The 22,423-nt window shown below is 24.8% G+C and overlaps 1 protein-coding gene across 3 annotated transcripts in view; it reads right to left on the bottom strand.

The window, feature by feature from the left end:
* The window catches only part of LOC132919868 (adipokinetic hormone/corazonin-related peptide receptor variant I-like), an 85,344-nt gene that overhangs the window by 16,187 nt on the left and 46,734 nt on the right, over positions 1–22,423 (bottom strand). For 2 of the 3 annotated variants that reach the window (XM_060981764.1, XM_060981765.1), the window contains exon 7: positions 17,771–17,915. In XM_060981764.1, the coding sequence (XP_060837747.1) occupies positions 17,771–17,915 (145 nt within the window). Of the gene's footprint in view, positions 1–14,330; positions 15,996–17,770; positions 17,916–22,423 lie in introns of those variants that run through there. The other variant, XM_060981766.1, reaches the window with a different exon arrangement.

Genomic DNA, 22,423 nt, shown 5'->3' with positions numbered 1-22,423 from the left:
AATTAATAATTAATAATAACTATATAATCATTGTTTATAGAATAAACTATATGGACATCTATTCTATAATCGATGCTATTATAATAAGTAGATATATAATAATTCCAATAAACAGATTTGCACTAAATATACGGGTTTTTAACCTAGCATGTTTTACCATAATTCTTTACGACTCTTTGTTACTTTAAATAAGAGCACTGATCAATTTCCGAAGACATATGGAAGTTAGAAAAGTAATTAATATATTATTTAATATTTATAAATAAAAATAGGTACTCAACTATTGTTGTTTCTCAGTTTGTACTCGTTCATCGTAAAGTAATATATAAATTATTAATACAGTATTATTGAACATTATGTTGTTGGCTCAGCAATAATGCCAGTTAGATAGATTATGCACTACACAATATGGCTTAAAACAATAAAATCCTATTCATGTTCGTTATTCAAATGGTAGGTACAGATTAGTTTAACGATATCGAATTAGTGATTCGCAATAAATTATTAGTGTTTTTATTATGTATAACAATTATTTGATTTTTGATTGGTAAACATTAGCCGCTTTTTATGTGAAATAAAGTAAATGGTGATTTATAAGTAGGGACTTGAAAATATAATAACCACTATTACATTTGGTTAGAACTTTATTTTATTATCTTATGACACCAATTTTGGTATGTCAATATTCGTTACTTACAACATGAAATAGTCAAAAAATGTCTTTTAAATGTGCATTTGATAAGTAAAAGAGTTCGATATGCATATTTTTCGATCAAATGAAATCAAAATGTTCATAAAGTATTAAAGTCAAAATACATAATTTATATTATTATTATTATTTAACTGAAAATGATTTAATGACATAAATACATGTTTCGTTACTAAATCATTATATAGTAAAATATTTATATTGATGAAATAAAAAGAAATTCTACGAAGTTATTAAATAATCAAACAGATAGAGAGAAAATAATAAAATAATTAAAGTATTTTAATTAATATTTTGTTTAAAAAGCTTACTATCTCGTTTGCTAGCCGTCATTATATACCATATAAAAAATTGGAATTTTAATAGTTTTGAAGTTTGTTTTTTAGAATTTGAACATAATTAATTTATAAGTTTTTTTTTTTTTGTAATATTGTAATTTTACCTAAAATAAAAGCTTCAACAACATTAATACAGCAAAAACTTTATGAATATAAACATTTAAAAATATTATATTAAAAAACTCATAATAAACATAAATTATTAATTCAACCTCTTTATTTTTAAAAATAATTATTAGTAATTAATGAATATAAAATAATATTTTTTTAAAATAAGAATTATGCTTGGATATAATATTATGTTATTGTTTCGCTTTCTTTGTTTAAATTTGTCTTTTACAAGTTACATAAAATGCTCGTCCAGTTATTAAACCTTTATTCAAATTTCACACGAAGGGACAAGATGTTTTATAACATACTTGAATTTTATTAAAGATAAAAGAAGATTAAGTTAAGACCACTGTTCGAGTCTACGGCCATGTGTAGGGCGGTAATAAAAATAGTGAGTCCCTAGCTCAGTGTTTCTCATCCAGTATGTCGCCAGGTAAGTCCAAACGTGTCGCGGGATGTACTAATATTCAATGACACTATAAAATGTACGAACATTGTTGACACTATTTACAAAAATTAATAGGTATTTCGTAATTGATATAATTTCTATCACGAATAAAAATAGATTATCAGCTATCAGCATTAAATACATTTCATCATTATCGTCATTCTAATTGATAAACGTTAGTTTATCGATATTTAAACAGTGTACAGTATATATTTTATACTTTATACTGAAAACATGCGCCGTACCTCACTTTGTTTGTATGCTCTTTTTATGTTTACATTATCAATTAATTATAAATATTTAATATTACCCATTAATCATTATTCTTATTTATTTTTTTTATCGTGTATCACAAAGTATGAAAAATTTTATTAGTGTGTTGCCATAATACAAAGGTTAAGAAACATTGCCCTAGCTGGATTGAGACAAAGCCGGGAATTGTAAAAGTACATTTTGTTAGACATCACAAGCACTACCATCAACCCAAGACAGTACAGTAGAAGAGTTAAGCCCTAAATAAGAGTAATGAGCTGATAATCGGTTATGTCTGAAACTAAGCCCGTTACGGCTACTATTTCAAAATAGGTATCTAAGGAGATATAAATTTAAGAAACCAAGGAACATGTGAGTAATATCAGAAGACATGAATTTATACCAACCGGAGGAAACCACACGTCCTCTACTATAATGTTTTTCACGTATTTCGGATGTTTTTACGGATTAATTGGATAAAACAGTAATAATAAGTAATATTAGATTTTAATTAAACATTAATATTAATTAGTTATAACTTATATATGTATAAGTGTATTATTTTAAGAATTATAAAAAATAATTATAATTTTAAAACAAAATAAAATAATTTAGCTATACAAACATAAAAACGAAAATACATTAACACAGGTGTTAATATATTATAACTATATATTATACTAAAATCAAGAATATATCGATTTAAATCTTTACTTGTTTCTATATGTTATAGTAATTGAAAATTGTGATCACTATTAACGTTGTGTAACTGTTAGTTGCAATAATAATGTTAATTCTGTTGACATTTTCTAGTTTGATGTTGTAACCATTTAAATAGTGTTTATTTTAATTATTATTATTTTTTTGTATTAAATTGAAATAATTTAAACATAAACATAGCTACAAATTTTTTTAAAAATTTAATTTTGATTAAATACTTAATAACTTCTTGTCATTAATAATAAATATCATGACTTTCTTTAGTATTATACGACAATATTATTGCTTTAATTATACTTGTTCGATGACTAATATTATTTATTGATTATATGTCCATGAATATTATTGCCAATAAATAAACCCGATCATCATATTTTTTTTTCTTATAATGGGTGACAAATCGATATCCATAACAAATTAGCAAAAGGGTCTTCCAATAAAGTTAAAACCGACAACAGGGAGCGGACAGGAAACTCCAACTAAGAAATGTGAGCTCGCTCCCCACAATTAAATCATACTGCCAACTTCAAAGGATTTCGGTCTATCAGTCTGACACACAATTCAATTGTATTTATGTTTGCACAAACATCCGTTTGGATCGTTTTAGTATGTTTAATGTAAGACCCTTAAACATTAATTCGACCCGTACGTGATAGGTCCATTAAAATGAATCGAACTATAAAGTGTAAACTATAAACTTGATTAAGTGCGCATTTTTTACAAGCCCGCCCTTGCATTGATTTTGAGACTATATTATTATTATTCACCAAGTGTTATTTACAAAACATATATAATCATTTTTTTTCCGTAATTAAAATGTTTTTAATACATATTTTTTTTAAATATATAACTAATAATACATCAAGTGAATAATAATATGCTGTTAGTTATTCAAAAAAATTGATCTTCAAACTCTATATTTTGTGATATGGTCTAATAAATAATTATAAATAAAATATAAAATGAAATATTATTTCCAATATATTTATATAACAACTATAATATAAAATCTTACAAAACAGTTATTAATTAGTATCATATTTTGTATAAATCGACTTGGGAATATCTTTGTATTAAATACCTATATTTTTAACTATTAATTATTTTTTATCAATCATAATTTATTGTTAATATTATATGAATTTTTTCTTATAAATTGAATTATTTGTGAATATAATGTAGGTACAATTTATTATATGGTTTCATATGTCATATCTTCCATCGGCATACCTAATGAATTTCTGTCCATCAAACATATACCTTATTGTACACTGTTGATATTATTTTTAATATTTAATATTCATATGTAGTTATTTTTTTGTGTTTTTATATATTTTATGTCATTTGTAGCTTAATCAATATTTATGTATAGTTAATAACGTAATAGCGTGCAAATTCAAGAATAAAAAAAATTAATTTTGTGCCTATATATTTTTTAGTTATAGTTACGTTCCGTGTATCCACCAAAATCTAGTATTGTCCATGGTAAAATATTTAACATAGCCTAATCTCATACGAAAAATAATTGATTCATTACACGAGTATTTGGGATATTGAAACTAAACAAAATTAATTCTTCCGTCCACAGAGTACATATCAAAAGAATCTTTGATTCTTGGTTTTTAATTCACCTCAATGAACACCACTTTATTTTTACCATTCTTAGAACACATCAAACATTATATTATTATCTCGCATCTTGTGAAAAATACTTTATTGAAGCTCTGGGATTATTAAATTTTGTTCTTAAAAAATATGAAATTTAACTGAAAATAAAAATATCATATTTATCAGAATGTCAACGTTAATACAATTAAATGATAATATTATAAGCTTGAGGTCACAGGTTTTTGAGACATACTTTGAAAACGACATTTTGAGGGGAACATTTTTTTTTCTAAAAAGCTGGAAAACAATAACAATTGTTTATTCAAAAATGTTATACGTGTTACAACCAATCAGTCATAAAAGAATCCCAATTGTTTTTCTTTTTAAGAAATATTTAACTTGAGCCCGGTTAAGAAAAAGTATTTTATGACACATATTTACAACAATTTAAAACTGTTGGTTCTATGCACTTGTAAATCCATTAGGCTTGGGACGCGATGTCTTACGTGCATGGCTAATAACTGTTAACTTGATTGTTCAAAAACTTTCCAAACATTAAGACGGTTGTTTATACTGCGTGTAATAATAAGTGACATAGATATTGTGTTAATTTTTTAACCAATTGGTTTATCGTTTTTTTTTTCAATTATACATCAACAGCTTTTAAATTAAAATCGAGTGCACTGTTGTTCAGTTGAAACTATGCGTTTATACAATATATAATATATCAAATGAAATTTGAATGAAAATATGAAAACAATTGTTTCCGTTTTATATTTTACCATTATAATTTTTAATAATTTTATTTTTATTTTAATAATGCAAACATCTTATACTTTATTTATACAAATACGTATGATTTGTACACTATAAAAAAATTTAATCCAAAGTAGTTTATGTGGCACACTAACATAATATTGTATTTTATAAATTGACTTGGACGACTACTCGTATTGACTGTTTACTAGGTATTGTATATAATAATAAAATCGTTTAACCATACGTTTAAATTGTTATTTTACTACAATGTTCCATTCACATCAAAATATGTGTGATCATACACAATCAATTACAGGAGTAAAATGCAAGTACTTGCAGTGTATAATTTCATTAAGCTGTCAAAAAAATATACAGCCCTGTGATTTATAAATTTGTTTAGATTGAACTTTCAGAGGTTTAAAATCAATTAATTTGAGTATATTAAATACTAGATGGCTCGTAGCAATCATTTATTGAATTTTGAATATCTTTTTGTTTATCTTTATTATATTGATAAGTAACAAAGTTACTACTGCGTACAATATATCTAAAATTCTGCTTATTCGTATTTAACCTGTATCAACATCAGACGGTAAACATGCTATAAATATTTTAAAATCAAAATATACTAATAGTTGTTAATGTTTGACAATGCAAATATAAATTAAAAATTAAAAATTGTGCATTTACCAGTATAATAATGGTTTTCATTTATATATAATAATTCAATCTACAAACGAAATAAGTGATAAATGTGAATGCACAATTCATTTTCAAATATTTATACATCTAATTATTTTTCAATGTGAACACTTTTAAGTAATTTTCCGAAAATACAATATTCTTCCAAGCGTTTGCCAAACATTTTAATTAGATACCCAGTACAATCTAGTAGTTTCCAAGAAAATGAATAATTATTATTCAATAGGTACGTAGCTACATTCAATGTGCAAAATTCATCTCAACATCCATTAATATAGTTGGATAAATCAATTTAAATTAATTATTACTTTTAAAGATCAAGTTGGTAAAAAACGATAAGAATATTTTAATAAGTAATTCAAATGGTTTTATATGAATAAACTTAGCTTTAAACATGATTATTTCTTGGTAAATACGCACCAAACAAAAATACATGAGTACATGTCCACTGGTATTCTTAACATTTAAATAGATATATTATTATCATTTATAGAGACTCGTATTTTAATAACTTTACATAATATATAATTCGTTATTTTATAGTTGTATGTATTTTATGTTAGGTTAGGTCTTTGATATTAAATGCATAGAATAATAATTAAGTAATAGCTAACAAGTGTTATCGTTCACATTTTTATCTCTTTACCCGTTCATAGTCGGGACACGTCATCCGTATAGCGTTGTAATATATGGACCAATTAAGCTGTAATATTTAGTTCATATTATCTGTCATACGGGATTGAATTTAAATATTAAACTAAATGAATCGTATACACTATTATATGAATAGGTTTTGACTTTTGGTAGTCTTGAGGATATACACAACAGTACCTACCAATAATATTATAATTATTATCATTATCACGCAAATACACACAGATAAATATTAATGATTAAAATTTTTTTTTATAGCGGATATGTTTAAGGGGAGTTTAAGTTTGAATAATTGATTGGATAGTGGTAGGGAATCGTGATTATTATTATTTATTACATAATATTATTAGCAATCGGTGATCGAGTGCGCCAGAGGTAAGTATACTCGGAATATTAACGTCCAACAACAAGCAATAAATAATAATAATAAGAAGATAAATAATATAACTCGATACTGTTCAATACAGACAAATTCACGATAACCCGAACATTACCTAGTAAATGACTAGTGATATATTATTATTATTATTTATTTATAATCAATGATAATAATAATATATGGTTCGCGACGGTAGTGATATTATAAAAACTATATTATATATTCTATGGTAATTTGAGGCACAAGTATAAATATAGTATTAGTCTTTTGCAGGCGTGTGGCATTTTTTAGGGAACACGAAATGACAGAACTAGAACATTGTAGTTTTGGGTCATTTTACTCACCTATTCCGTGCATATACATATTACAATATATGCATGCGTCGTTATTCCGAGTGCCTAGAAGATGACTCTCTTCGGGGCATTCGCATAATGCTATGTGTTTGAATACAATTTTATTGTGGTTTTAAAGTCATTATAGTGTCAGTGATATAATAATATACACCTCCACCGCTAAGAATATATTTAGCGCGTAAATCGGTAGATCGTTATTCGGAATTTGTTGTATATTCGTTATTATAAACCGAGCTACGCTCGAAATTGCACAGAGTCACAACACATGTATTATTTTATTTATAATACAGCTTTATTGTTCATTCGTATAGATAAAATAAAGTCGTACCCTAACATAATAATCGCAGTTAATTCTCTCGTGATAAGATCGGCCGATGACCCGTCCATAAAGATTTTTTTTTTTTATCTATGACCTACACTTGACATAACAATTTTGGTCTAATTTTTTTTTCTTCCACGAACGCTGACGCGATCACTTGCAATCACTTCATACTCGATCCCGACTTAATGTAAGCCCTAGGTCGGTACATAAATAGACTGAAATAATAAACATAGACAACTGCCCGGTGTGAAAAGAAACAAAGAAGTAAATAAACATTTTCACTTCTAAATCAGTAGTAAGTAAGTATCTATAAATAAGTAAGTTAAAATTGACACATAATTTTGTTCATAGATTTTAGATTCTGAGCAGAGCAATGAAGTATTGATTCTCTACAATGATGTGTGTGTTTTTTTTCTGTTTGTTATCACCTTTTGAGACAGTTAAAAAGCTTTGATTTTTAAAATAAGGGAGGTTACTGGTAGAAAATTGAATCTAGGATTTAAAGATAAATTTAACCTTTTTTGAGCTGTTTATAGGGATCATAAATTTTTACCTTGAAATTTTCCAAAATCGCAAAAATGGCAAATTATTTTATAGTTATAAATTCATGAAAACTTTTCTTTTTATATTTAAGTTTTGGCAATTCAATACAAGATTTATTATAAGTAGCTTATACTAAAACTATAAAATCTAAAATTATATATAAATGCAATTATTTTTTATAGACATTTTAAGTTTAAAGTTGGACGAAATTACTTAGTTACACAATATAAATAACGATGATAATTATTATAAATTTTCTATACGCAACGACCTTTTTGTTTTATTCTAAGATATTATCAATATTTATTGATTTACGGAATTTACAAAAAGATATCGTTAAATTCTGAGTGATATAAGTTTATAAAATATTAAATATTAATTATTTTAATAATTAAATGATAATAATATGAATAATTGAATATTAATAGTATAAATAATGTAATACTTTCAGAAAAAATTACTAAAAGTAAATTGTACATTATTTAGTGTCATGGCAATTTTTTATAATTAGAGTATCATGCTAAGCTCTAAATCTATTATCTTTGAGTAAATCATAGTTTTTATACATTATGTAGACTAAGAAATTAATTTTGAGGAGAGTAAAAAGCACGAGTCTAAGCAGTATATTAAATGTTGTTAAGTACAAAAAATAAGTTATACAATACCTCTATAATAGTTACATTTATTTACTTACATTTATTTCAAGCACATATTTTATGTGCAATATGTGCAGTGCATATTGTTTACTGAATTTTATTATACATGGCAAGAGGTGACCATGGAAAATTAAATTAAATTATAATGTCCAATAAATCTATGTTTAACATATAATACATTTTGAAGAAACATTATAATATGTAATATAATTATAAAATAAAGTTATATACATATGCACTTACTTTAGATCAAAAATATATTTATTTTTACTTTTTAGGATAGTAAATTATTACCTGTTTCTCGTTCATTTTATTCAGGCACCATAGCTAAACGTCTATACTAAACTCAATTTTTAAAGTTTAAAAACTTTAAAGTCTTAAAAATTTGTTTATAAAACAATATATATATTTTTGAGTAGTTTTAACACGACTTACCTATCAAAATAAAATTAATACTTATCACATTTGAATTGACAATTTGAATTTAGTCATATACATTTATAAGTATTTTATTAGATTCTAAACAAAAAAGAAATATATTATTATCTATATTTTTTGCCCTTTCACGTTTTATCAGGTCAAAGATATTGCATAATTGTCACATTATATGCCTGTAGTAGAACATATCCGTTGTAATTTTTTTAATAAATTTCTCAAAATACTAATGCCAAGTTCCATGAAAAATTGATTAATTCTATGGTTTAATAAAGTTTAATGGATCAATTACAGGTTACTAAATTATGTTTGAGCACTACTGTATTAGCTCACTATTGATTCATTAAATGTTTAGTGATTGTTTATCAACCCGGCATAAGCTTGAAGAAAAGCTTTCAAGTCGGATGACTAAGTTAAAAGGCGCAAGTATAAAATGTTAGGGCATAATACGTATATATGTCGTCTCTGGTCACCGGGGGATTACTATGAAATAATTGAAATATAATTGAGCCACATAAAGCGACTATAAACTTACGTTTTTTTCAACATATACTAACGTATTGTGATAATTATATAAATAATTTAATAAAAAATAAAAAATAATATTTAGAGTTTCAACATTAAAATATAATGTATTTAATATAATAAATACCTGCAGTGCAATACAGTATAATATACTCGTCAAAAGTTGCGGTGAAGACTATATACGCAACGATACATATATTTCAATTGAAACGACTATATTTTTGTGTATTTAAATTTATATTATAATATAAGACATAATAAGAGCTACTGAAGTGATTATGTACGGAGCTATTATTGTCTTCGTTTTACAGTGACAATTTTATTATGTTTGATGACATTTCTTACACAAGTAAAATCATCGCATCAATATTGAAGGTCAATTTCCGGTAACGAATTGGATTTAGTGTTTCTATTTAAGAGTATCAAAAGTAACAAGCTCAGTAATTTTCAAAATAAACGGAAAAAATAATAACGGGAATATTTAGTTTTTGCTAAAATCATTTTTTATTTTTTATTCAACATAAACATTCTGTCATTCTATACAAAATCAGCACAATAAGTTTATATTATGAGAGTGATATATAACACGAACGGTATGATTTAAGTAGCCACACATTAGTGACTCTTGGCTAATTGATTAGTTTTTTATTTATGAATTATAATTTTTTTTCTTTTTAGAAGCATTTGATATTAAAGTTTTGCAAAAGGTCTCTGCACCATTTCCTTTTTAATCTGCGATTAGGATTACCTGAAAGTGTAAGATGGAAAGGACTTTTATGGAAGGGTTAGAATACATTTGGAGTTGCTTATGGAAGCGTGTGTAAAAGATATGCGCTTCCTCTTCTATTCTTCACATATCGAAATCATTAAGAAGAGTTAAATTAGAGAGATATAGCGTGGAACATTTGAACTCTATTAGTATTAGACTTTTTTTTCACGCCCCATAGTTGAAGTCCATACATCCAAATTGGTATGAGTAGAGCTTTATAGATTAGTAGTTTGGTGTTTAGAGTGGAGCATTTATTTCTAATTAAAAAGGGTCTGAGCCGTATATGATTATTTAAAGTTAGGCTTTTGGCTCGAAGGTGGGTTATTTACAGTGGCGGCGCCAGATATTTTTTATTGTGGGGGGGGGGGGGGCGATACCGGGCAAAATTTTTTTCTGGTGGGACATTCATCTATAACTACTCGATCACCCATTAATTTGTTTATACCATATTTTCAGGAAAGTATTGCTAAAAATATTTTAGGTATAATATGTAATATTTCTAAATAAATAATCAAAAAATATACCAAGTTTATTATTATTACAAATGTATTACAGTAAAACTTCAAATTTCCTATTTTCTTTTATTTGTATGTAACAATACATAACTTTTTATTATTTAATATATGAGATTTTAGAAAGTGTACCGTTAGTATTAACACCATGAAGTATATTTGCTTCTAAATATGCAAAAAAAGCATATTTAATTAAATATAACAGTCAAACTTAAAATAATATAATTGAAGTCTAAAAACTCTTTAAATTAATTTATTACTATTTTATATATTAATAATTATATACGATTTCTTTATTTACTTACATATTTTTAACATTAAATTATAGGGCAGCAATGGAGGAGAAAAAATTAAATGTTGGTGTGCACTTATCCACCTTGGCCTTAGTATAGCACCGCCCCTGATTATTTAGGTTAAGTATCTAACTGTGTCGGATGTAGAATTGGTAAGTTATTTAGGGTGATGTTTGGGTATATTCTTTGTTTGAGTTTGAACGTTGTATGATATAGATTTTTTTGGTTATCAACTCGCCGTTTTTCATACCACTCAGGCAGGTGATCAAGATGAATTTGTAAATTTGATGAGGTAGCTAAAGAATCCTCATTTATAGATTAATATGACGTTTTCGTCAGCATAATCAACCACGATAGTTTGTTGCGTGGTAGGTTGGTCAGCTCCATAAATATTAAAGAGGATGGAGGATATTATACCGCCTGGTGGAACACCAACTTTAATTTTAGCAATTCCCGATGTTGATATATTATATTGGACTTGAAAGTGTCTATCAGTTAAGTATCATTTAATTAATAAGAATAAAGAAGATAGGAGAAACTTTTTAAGTTTGAATTGTAAGCTTTCGTGGCAAACTCCGTTGAAGGCTTGTAAAGTAGGTTATTTAAAAATGAATAACCATATATTTTTATATAATCTCAAATATTTGTTATAGTTTATATATATAAATAGTTTCGTTTTTTTACGTTTTTAAGTATTTTTAGTTCTATATTCACTATTGATAGACATGTATGATTATTGTTTTTAAATGTCTTTATTTTTTAAAATATACAAAAACAACATATTTTTAGATATCGTATATCTTTAATATCAAATGAACCGTATTTTATTAAAAAAAAATAGTTTTTTATTCATTCATTTAAGTTTAGTTATTGATTTTGAGTTGTTTTAACTTTAAATAAAATAATTTTAGAAAACTGTCGGTTTGATTATGTATTAAATTATTAATGATAGGTAATGATGGATCAGAGACTGTATGTAAGCTGTGATAAAATTACACCTTTTCTAAAAGTGGATAATATGTAAACTGCCGGAAAAAAATTAACATTATACAATCTGCAAAAAAAACGATAAGATACATTATACAAAATGTGGCAATTTATTTTATATACATAATATATATAGAAACTATGTAAACACCAATATGATAAAATATATAGATATTTATATAATTTACATGTTTCATATGTACCTATGTGTTATTATTAATACTTTAGTTGATATGGAACTTATAAACATGTCTAGCCAAAACGGCAAACAATTAATGGTGCTAAACAATTTTAAATTTAAATATAGTTAAAAAATAAGTAGTTATTTAATAATAATAAAAATATTATATATGTAAAATTAACTGCCACAGCTTGTATAATGTATCTAATCGATTTTTTCGCCGATTTTATAATGTTAATTTTTTTTTTGCCGCAGTTTACATATCGGCTTTTAGAAAAGATGTAATTTTGTCGCAGCTTACCATCTCCCAATTATGTTATCAATTTCTAACATAACCACTTATTATGACTTATAAGATAGACTTGCAGACTTTTGTCTATATAAAAATCATTTGATAATAATTCTTAAGTTATTTCTTATACGTATATATTATATTGTAAATTTTTGTAATTATTAAATTTAACATTGTCACTATTTAAAATAATTATATATTAATCAAAATATTCAACATTTTAAATCAATGCACGCTACAAAATCAAAACATCAACTTAAGTCTACCGGAAACCTTGTATAATTATTTTAACTTAAAATTCGATAATTGATAAATTCAACAAGCATTGACAATACAACGATTATACGTTATCATAATCAAATTATATTTTATGATTATAAGTGAAGTATTTGTTATGTCTATAAATGGATAATTTATTATAATATTTTTATATATTTAAACAAATAATTATTGACATTTTAATTATAAGTCTGTACAAATTGTACTAATAAATTTAATTATTTTTCTATTATTTTGTCAGTATTAATCTATAATTTTAACTCCCGCACTTTATATTTACACTGGGCCTCTCGATTCCTAATTACAGTTCATTCAATAAGCATGCTGTTCTGTGGGGATATAATTACTATTTTTGAAAGAGAATTAAATTTTTTTACTGTAAGCTATTAAACAGCTGATTTTTTAAAAAATATTGATTCATTATAATTTAAATTTAAAACAATATTGTCTGTAGTTTTTCATTACATTTTATTTACAAAGTATAATTATACTCAGACAAATTAAACCAATTATAAATTACTAATATATTGATAATAATTACCATAGTTTTTAAAACATCATAACCTACATTATTTCTGAGTAAGTTTATTCAAATTTTAATCATTTAGAAACAACTCGATCCAATATCCGATTTTTATTTATACAACTAAATATTTAAAAACATAGAAATCTTCTGCTTATTTTTACAGAAAAATAGGATGATTTTAATTTAAAAAAATATGTTACCATCAAAGTACACTCATAAATAGTATAAGAGATCAAATTATTTGAAAATATTGTCTTTAAAGATAGTAAAAAATATCAACAATCAGAATTTTAATAAGCTAACTAATTGTCAAATTAACAATGACATAATATTCCATAGAATATAAAACTTCACTAAAATATAATTCATATTTTGTACTAAGCACATTTCAAACATCAATTCATATCGTTGTTTTAAACATTAATTTAAAATATTAAAATATAAACATTTTCGGTAGTATTAAAACGATAAAACTATAAGTAGGTACCTACACGGCTAATAATATAAAACAAAGCATTAAAGCAAACTAGCTTAATATGAGTTATGATTTATAATATTAAGGTACATTATAATATGCAGATGGTGTTTTGTTTAAGTTTAAGGTTTTGATGCCAATATATATATATATATATAAACATTTAATATTTTAAATTATATTTAATATATAATATTAAATAAAAGAAAAAAATAGGTCAAGTTATTATGATATAATATTACACTTTAAAAGTTGAAACCACTAAGACCAATAAAATATATTTTTGTAAAGTTTTCCGTTTAACACAGTATCAAGTTAATTTTAAACATAGATCAAGAACTTGTAATTATTCTACGAACACGCTAGGTTTTTGGATAATCTTAAAATTACCAAACACCAAAACATTAACAATGATTAGAATTATTTCGATTCTAAGCATTTAGGATAAATTGTAAATATTTCATGTTTAAATGACATTGATTTAAATAAAATAAGCCATTAATATTAATTATAATAATTGCAAATTTAATAAATATTAATCATATTCTAATAATTAGTGATAAATTTATCTGTATTGTGTATTCACAATAGAAACACTAATAATTATAAAACTTACAACTTAACTCTTATATAAACACAAATTATGTTCAATCTATATGTAATATACTATTATGTTCATTATATTTAATTAGTTAACACAAATTATAAATAAATAATATTTTTATTAAAAATCATATGCTTTGAAAAATTAACTTACATTATTAATATTATCTGTACAGTTAAGAATAAAAACATGCAATGTTCTATTTAAAATTTAATAATAATAATAATAAAAAAAAAAATGCATTAATATCTATCAAGCCAATGCAATCAAATTAAATAAATTACATTAGATCATAGAAGCAAGCGCTAAACTACAAAACTATTTCTGTCCTATTTGCCATCATCATTGATCAGTACAGCAACAAAAATACTCTTACAAAAATTATTCACATGTTATTGGAAGGACTGCGCACAGTAATTTACGGTGATAAGGGGAAACGCGATAAATTAATAGAAATGAATAGAAAGAAATTGGAATGAAATAGTTGTATTGTGCTATCTACTTAGTTTAATAACATTAAATCATTAGGATATCCCCAAAAACCACTGTGCTGACTGATTTAAAAAAATATATATTATTATTACACATCTAGAACAAAATTACCACAACTAAAAAGGTATCAATTTTGATTTTAAATTATTATATTATAATGTACTTAAAAATAAGCTGAAAAATTATGGCATGAAGCAAATCAATCTAATGTGCTATGAGCTGAATTTTTCAATAAAAAGTGTGTTGTTATTTTTTTACTTGTTTGATTGTCTTTAAAGCAATTCTACCAGCGTGCTCTCACCATCCAAATTGTATTTTATTGCTATATTTAATCTAAAAAGCCATTTCTCAGAATTATGATCGTTACATTTCAATATGCCCTTAGGCGTTCTATCATTAGTTCTGATAATAATTTAATGAATTCAATAATAAATCACGATTATTACGAATGGTATTAAAAAGTGGTTACAAAATTAAATCACCCTCTCATTGTGGCTAGTGCGATTGTATAAAACAAAAATGTTGAAGAAATATTTAGTTTCCTTTATTTTTTTAATTAATTTTCAACTGTGGTAGATAAGTTTTAGATGTGTGTGATACATGAAATATGTTAAAGGTACACATATAATATTTACCTAGATGACTAGTATCAGTTATAAAATTTAAATATCTATACATATAATAATTATATATTATATAATTATAATATATAATATATGTGTATGGGTAACTATTGCCGAAAAAGTTCGCAAATATCGAGTTTAATATTATATTAACTCGTACATGTAAATAGTTCACTTGTTTATACATAGGTACCTATCGTAAAGATGGGATATAACATAATTAAAAAATCATTTATTTTTGCGCATGTTATTGGTATTACATGTGTTTCCAATTAAAATAATTAATAAATAATAATTATGACCGAAATTGTTTTACAACTAGATATTTTATTAAAATGTGGTTAAAATTAAAAATTAAAGTTTAAATGTATATATATCATCACCGTCCATCTGGCGGGCTTCAAAAGTCCAACAATCTGGTTTCAGTAGAAGTTTTAGAAATTGTGGCCTAGTGCAATATATAATAACAGCAAAATATTACTATAATATATGATTTAAAAAAAAGTTGAACTAACGATTTCTTTCTTAATGTTCAAAGTATAATTTTTAAAAAGTAATGAGTAAATAAATAAACAATTAAGTTAGTCAATAGATAAACACGAAGGTATTTGCAATTTATAATTAAATATAAAACATAGTATTATATTAGCGTAATTTAAATGTTATTCAATCGTTAGTTCAAATATGTATAATATTTTGATATTAATTTTTTTTTAATGGTTAACAGAACGAAACAACACATACTATACTATGTTAATTAAATAAGGCTAAACTGTAATATGTAAAGTTATTTATAGTCAATTTGATTGATTAGTTATATATTTTCAATAAGGAAATCGATTTATGATCATAGCTTGAATAGCATATTTTATTAGTTATTACTTAAAATTATCTAATTGTGAAGATGCCAATAACTATTTAAACACTAACTGTTTTAGTTCATAAGTAAACTTTTTAACATAGGTAACTATTAATAAAAAAAAGCTTTAAAAGATTGTATTTAATTTTACATACCTAAAATAAATATGAATTATATGAATTATAATACACCTAAACATATTTTTAGATTTGAAATATTTTATGAATTTCTTTGATTCAATTTAAAAGAAAATAAATCGTAAATAAAATTAACTTAATTTCTGTTAAATCTAAAAGATTGAACTAAAAAAAAAAAAATACGAAAAATATGTACTTATAAATATATTTATATTGACACAATGAATAAAAAATGTCCTACTGCCAATATTATTATTAATAAATATTACGATAATGTTTATACTATAATATAGACCTATAAAGATATCGATTGATAGTAGAGAAAGAGAGAGATCCAGTACCACATACTATATCGTATTCTTATCCCGAAAGAAATGTAAAGTAATCGGTTCAAAAATTCCAAAAATAATGATATTATACAACATACATTTTTTTAAGATATTATTCCTCATAATTTAGTTTTATTGAAGAATTTCGGTGAAATATTTGTTAATGTTTAATGTTGCTTGATGCCTCCTCACGTTACTAAAACAGTTGTCGTTAAAAAAAATGAATTTCACATTTATTATTATGTATTATAGGTGTAAGATACTATAGATACGAGTGCGAGTTAGTCGTAGAAAACGGAAAATCGCGTATATGTTATAATAATATATTGAATTTGTACGTATCGAGTATATAAAAGTATAATATTATAATTAACCACGAATTTAATAGAATAAAAAATAAAAATACAAAATTTCAATCTTATTATACTGTTTGTTGTAGTGCATATTTAATATTTATACACTTTTCCATAACTTAACTATACAGGATAAGCTAGATCATTGGTTTATTGGCTTTTACTTATATCATACTATGGCACGCTGGGTCATTACGAATATGCACCACAAATGGTAAAAGGAGAACACGTAATATTAATTTTAATTTCTAACAATAATGCATGCGAAAACTCGTACAAGTATAAAGACGTGATACCGATAACACGGATAGCTGTAAGGTGTGTGTGTGTGTAATAATTTTTTATGAACGTCTTTGTACATTACTGTAATATTATGTGAACAATGACCGACAGTTAAATGGACGGCCAAGGGAATGTTATTAGTCGTTACTTATTAATTATTATTATTATTATTGTCATTCGACCCGGCGAACCGATATGGAAAGCGCAGGCAGTCGTATTTCAGTGGTGCATGCGGTGGACGCCAAACTGGCACTGGGTCTCACCTGGGTCACCAGCGTCCTCCTGGTACGTATATTGAACGCTCCGTATACGATCGGGTTCATACACGAATTGGTACACGCAAACATGAAGAGCGCGTGCTGTACCTTCTGATCGACCATCTGTGCGGACTTGTGGTCTGTCCAGTACCTGTGCAACAAAAACCGTCGTGCGACCAATTATTAAAAACATAAAAATTAATAATAATATTTATTGCAGATAATTTAAAAAAAAAAGGTACGCATTAATCAATAATACAATAACATTTGCTTTCGAGTTTAAAATCTGTTTTTACCAACTGACGATGGATCTTTAATAAAAATCCTTTACTCGTTCTCAAATTTTCAAAACACATTTTGAACTCAGTATAACACAATAATTCAATATAGTCATTAAATAACACTTCAAATTCAAATTATCACACATAATACTGGCTTAAAAATATACTTAAACTTATTTTTCATTCATAAATATAATATGCTGTATAATAAGTTATAATTATTTGATAATTAGAACGATAAATTTAAAACAATCAACACTGTGTTATTTTTAGTGAATTTTCATATAATTATAACGATATGACAACGGCTTTTGTTAGTAGAATGATAACGAATCTTTAATTTTCTATATTAGTGATGACTTAATAAAAATGTCCTGTAAAATTGTAAATATGTCAATATGTTTGTGATAGGAGTTCAAAGATAACGGTAGGTGTATTATTTATGTTGTACTAACATCAAAGAAGAAATTTAAATAAGATTTAATCAAGAGTTTTATTTTTAAAATATAATAATAAAAATAATTTGTATATTTTTCTAATATTCGCTTCTAAAGTAAATCTCCGTTATAAATAAATAAAGGTTAATCTTGTTTTTATAATAATACAAAGGAGTTTAAAAGGAAGTCAAATAAAATTATTTAATATTACACCTACATTAATAAAAAAAAAAAAAATTAATATCAATAAAGTATCCATAAGTAGATTTTTTTATATCACATAAACATAGTTAAATAATTTTAAGTTATAAAATCAAAAAAAAAAAAAAAATAGTTGAAGTTAGACAGGATTTTTGAATTTTAAGGATGCCAAGCACAAATCTTGGTTTACAAGACTTAGCAAAGCTATGAATACAGATGAAGAAAAAACAATTAAGTATGTGCTGTTTTCTTTTCTGTAGAGTATATTGACTTCCGTTAGAACTGAAGTGTTAATCACAATACAAAATCTTATTTTCTGAACATCTTTGAAATAATTTTCCAAGATAATATTTAAAAATATTGAATTAATCTAAAAAAATATGTGGAATTCGTAAAAACATTCGTTATTTATTTTTTTTATTTTGCCTTATCATACACAAAATGTGTACAAAAGGTAATTCAATATAATACAAGGTAATTCTTTTGAAGGTAAACACTCATTTTTCAGAAAAAGTATTAAGTTGTGAATATATAGCAATGTATCTTACTGAGAATTTCAAAGTAAAAATCGAATTTCGAATTAAAATTTAATTAGTTATAAGTACGAGTAAAACATGGATTATACGCAATTTCATATTTATTCTGGTTAAAAAAAAAATTGTTTTTTATGATTTTAAATTTTGTTATAAAAATATAATACTTTTCTAGAAAATACGTGTTTAAATTTGAAAGAATCTTTGAATAATATTACTGCAGGTGTTTATAATAACAATTAAATTGTCAAATTCTATAACTGTACAAAGTAACTGATAAATTATAAATTTATAATTACAATCCGTTTTCGTACTCAACAACTATTATTATTTAATATTTATTACTGAATTTGAGTTTGACTTGCTTTTACATTTTTATTTTCAATTCTCTTTTTGTATTGTATTGCTGGATTGCAGTGTGTAAACTACATTATCCATACGTCATCAAATGACAAATACTAATGACAAATACTATTGTCCATACTTCATCAGAGTTACACCGTACTGACGATAATGATTTGATAAATATTTATAAACATACAAGCCACAAGCCAATGACTAAAGAAACGATGTATAGTAAAAGTACATAAAGCTCTTATAACTATATGTACAAGTTACTACAGTGTGTAAAGCAACATTTATTATAAAAACACAATGTTCTTGATGTAATTTATAGCGCACATCATTTGGTCTTGGCAAAATCAAATTTAAAATAAATAGCATGTCGTATATGCCATAGATAAACATTTTTTTTTTTTTTAAATTTTTGAAATTTCTATTATTAATACTATTACAGATACCATTATTTAGATAAGTACTGTAATACATTGATCACGATTCGATGTAAAACTACATATAACTATAGTATTAACTGTATGTCTGTATCGTTTTTATATATTTTTTTTTCTTATATTTTAAGTTTACCACCAAAACTGTGAATTGAATTCACTGAAAATCTATGACATATATATGCATTTATCACTTATGCACTCAAAAAATATAATAAAATATACACTAAAAATTCCAATATATTCGATATTATGCAGAAAATACTTAATACAAAAGTCAAATCTAATCTAAAAATTCCAAACAGCTTAACCAAATCCTTGAACACACAAAAGAATAAATCAAAGAAGATCATTTCCTTATTCAATAAAGTTAACACGTGCAACATTATTCAAACATATTATTAGATTTACACTTCAGTAAGAAAAATAATTATTATTTTGTAAGATAAATTTATAATTTTGTAAATCTTAGTAGTTGTAGTTGTAAAAAAAAAAATAATAATAAAATAAATTCAAAATTTTACTTATTGCTTGGTAAATACCACTAAATAATATGATTCGATTTAAAAAATTAATTTAAACAAAATACCTATTTACATCTAAAAAAACATAATTAATTAACTGCATAAAAAAAATTATGACGAATTTAAGTAAAAAATGTATAATATATGTTTAAATTTGATACCTTATACATTAAAATATCAGAATATCACAAATATTATTTTTCGATCTAATACTCGAAATTTATCATTTTTTAAAAATATATATACATACATATATAATGTTATATGAAAAAATAAATCCATGTAGATAATTTAAATGTTTTGAATGAAATGTGTATCTCATATATTTTTTTTATTAAATGTTACAGCACAGGTAATCTGTAAATTGGAATTCATCTATTATATTGGTATACTATAATATTTAAACATTTATGAACATCATGTGACTATGTGTAATTTTTCAATAATTAAATGAACACTTTCAACGCCGCCCATGATTTCGTAGGTTATACCGCAACGCCACGTTGTTCATACCGTGACGCGATGATTCGATAACGCGAATCTAAAAATAAAGAAAACTCAAACCAATTATAGATTTAAATTTAGAGTTTATTGTCTTCAGCCAGTGTACATTTCAGAGTTTATTAAAATAAAATCGATAAAATTATGGCGGATACAAACGTACATGTTACTGACGCGTAAACGCGTCACTGGCCCAGTGGAATAAACCCTGTTGACGCGTATACGCGTCATCGGCGTTGAAAGTGTATAATTTGTTTTGAAATAATTATCAATCTAAATGGCATTCTTATTTTTATGTAGACACGTTTATATAGTGCATTAATATTAAATAAATTATAGTATCAAGTCTTTAAAAAATAATTTATTTTAAGTATCATATTTTATTACAATAAATTTCTAATTTCTATTTGTAATTTGTAATATAATTGATGAACATAGCCATTAGCCACTAGTATTTAGATAGTTGATATATAATGTAAACATAATGTTTAAAGTTATTTTTTTCGTCCAAATTGTTATGACTGATAAGTTATTTTAATTCATATAAAAAATATTTTAGCATAACAAAAACATTTTGGACGAAAAGAATAACTAAATATTTAATGAGCAAAGTTCCATAGCCTAGAATGTTTTTAAGTTATTTATGACCAGATTGCAATGTTTTATATTAGCTTAACATCAATATTAAAATACACAATTATTAGTTGATATTCGTTTATTGACATGATTTTAATTGCCATTGTTGGCATTTTTATTAAGGACGGTATTTACATTATAATTGATTTTCAGTTTAATAAATGTGTAATAAGCCACATTGATTCATCGTTTAAATTTAGATTAAAGTCAACTCTTGGAACACAAACTTTTGTTTTTAAAGTAAATTTTTATATTATAAACGAGGTGAATGTTGTAACCGTAAAAAATACTTCGTTAACAAGGCCGTGTCAATAAAAATAAAAACAAAAACAAATTGATTAGAGGGTTGAGTTAAGAAAAGGTGCCCCCACTGGGCATTATCCTACTTACCAACATCATCACTCTCCACGGGGTAGCAATTTATTGAACGCGCGATCGTTGTCAAAAGTGTAAACTATATTTATTAATGTTATTATAGAGGTACCTATTTTCATGTACTCATAAAAAAATCCTTGAAAACAACAACATTAGACAACTGCGAAATAACCACATCGGAATTTGTCATCTGTACCTTTCAGAAATTGCACGCTTATGTGATAGAGGACGTCGTACGACATTATTGAATCTGGTGGTTACTATTATTATCTCTCGTTAAGAATGAAAATCGAGTATTATTTCAAATGTCAGACAGGAAATAGCTGTCATTCTTAATGCAATGATCTTGTTAACAAAACGTGCGTAGAAAAATAAATATTGAA

This window comes from Rhopalosiphum padi, chromosome 2, assembly GCF_020882245.1.
Source record: "Rhopalosiphum padi isolate XX-2018 chromosome 2, ASM2088224v1, whole genome shotgun sequence".
In the NCBI taxonomy this organism is placed as follows: Eukaryota; Metazoa; Arthropoda; class Insecta; order Hemiptera; family Aphididae; genus Rhopalosiphum; species Rhopalosiphum padi.
Note: the sequence above shows the minus strand (reverse complement) of the source record. Positions and strands in the feature narration are given on the sequence as shown.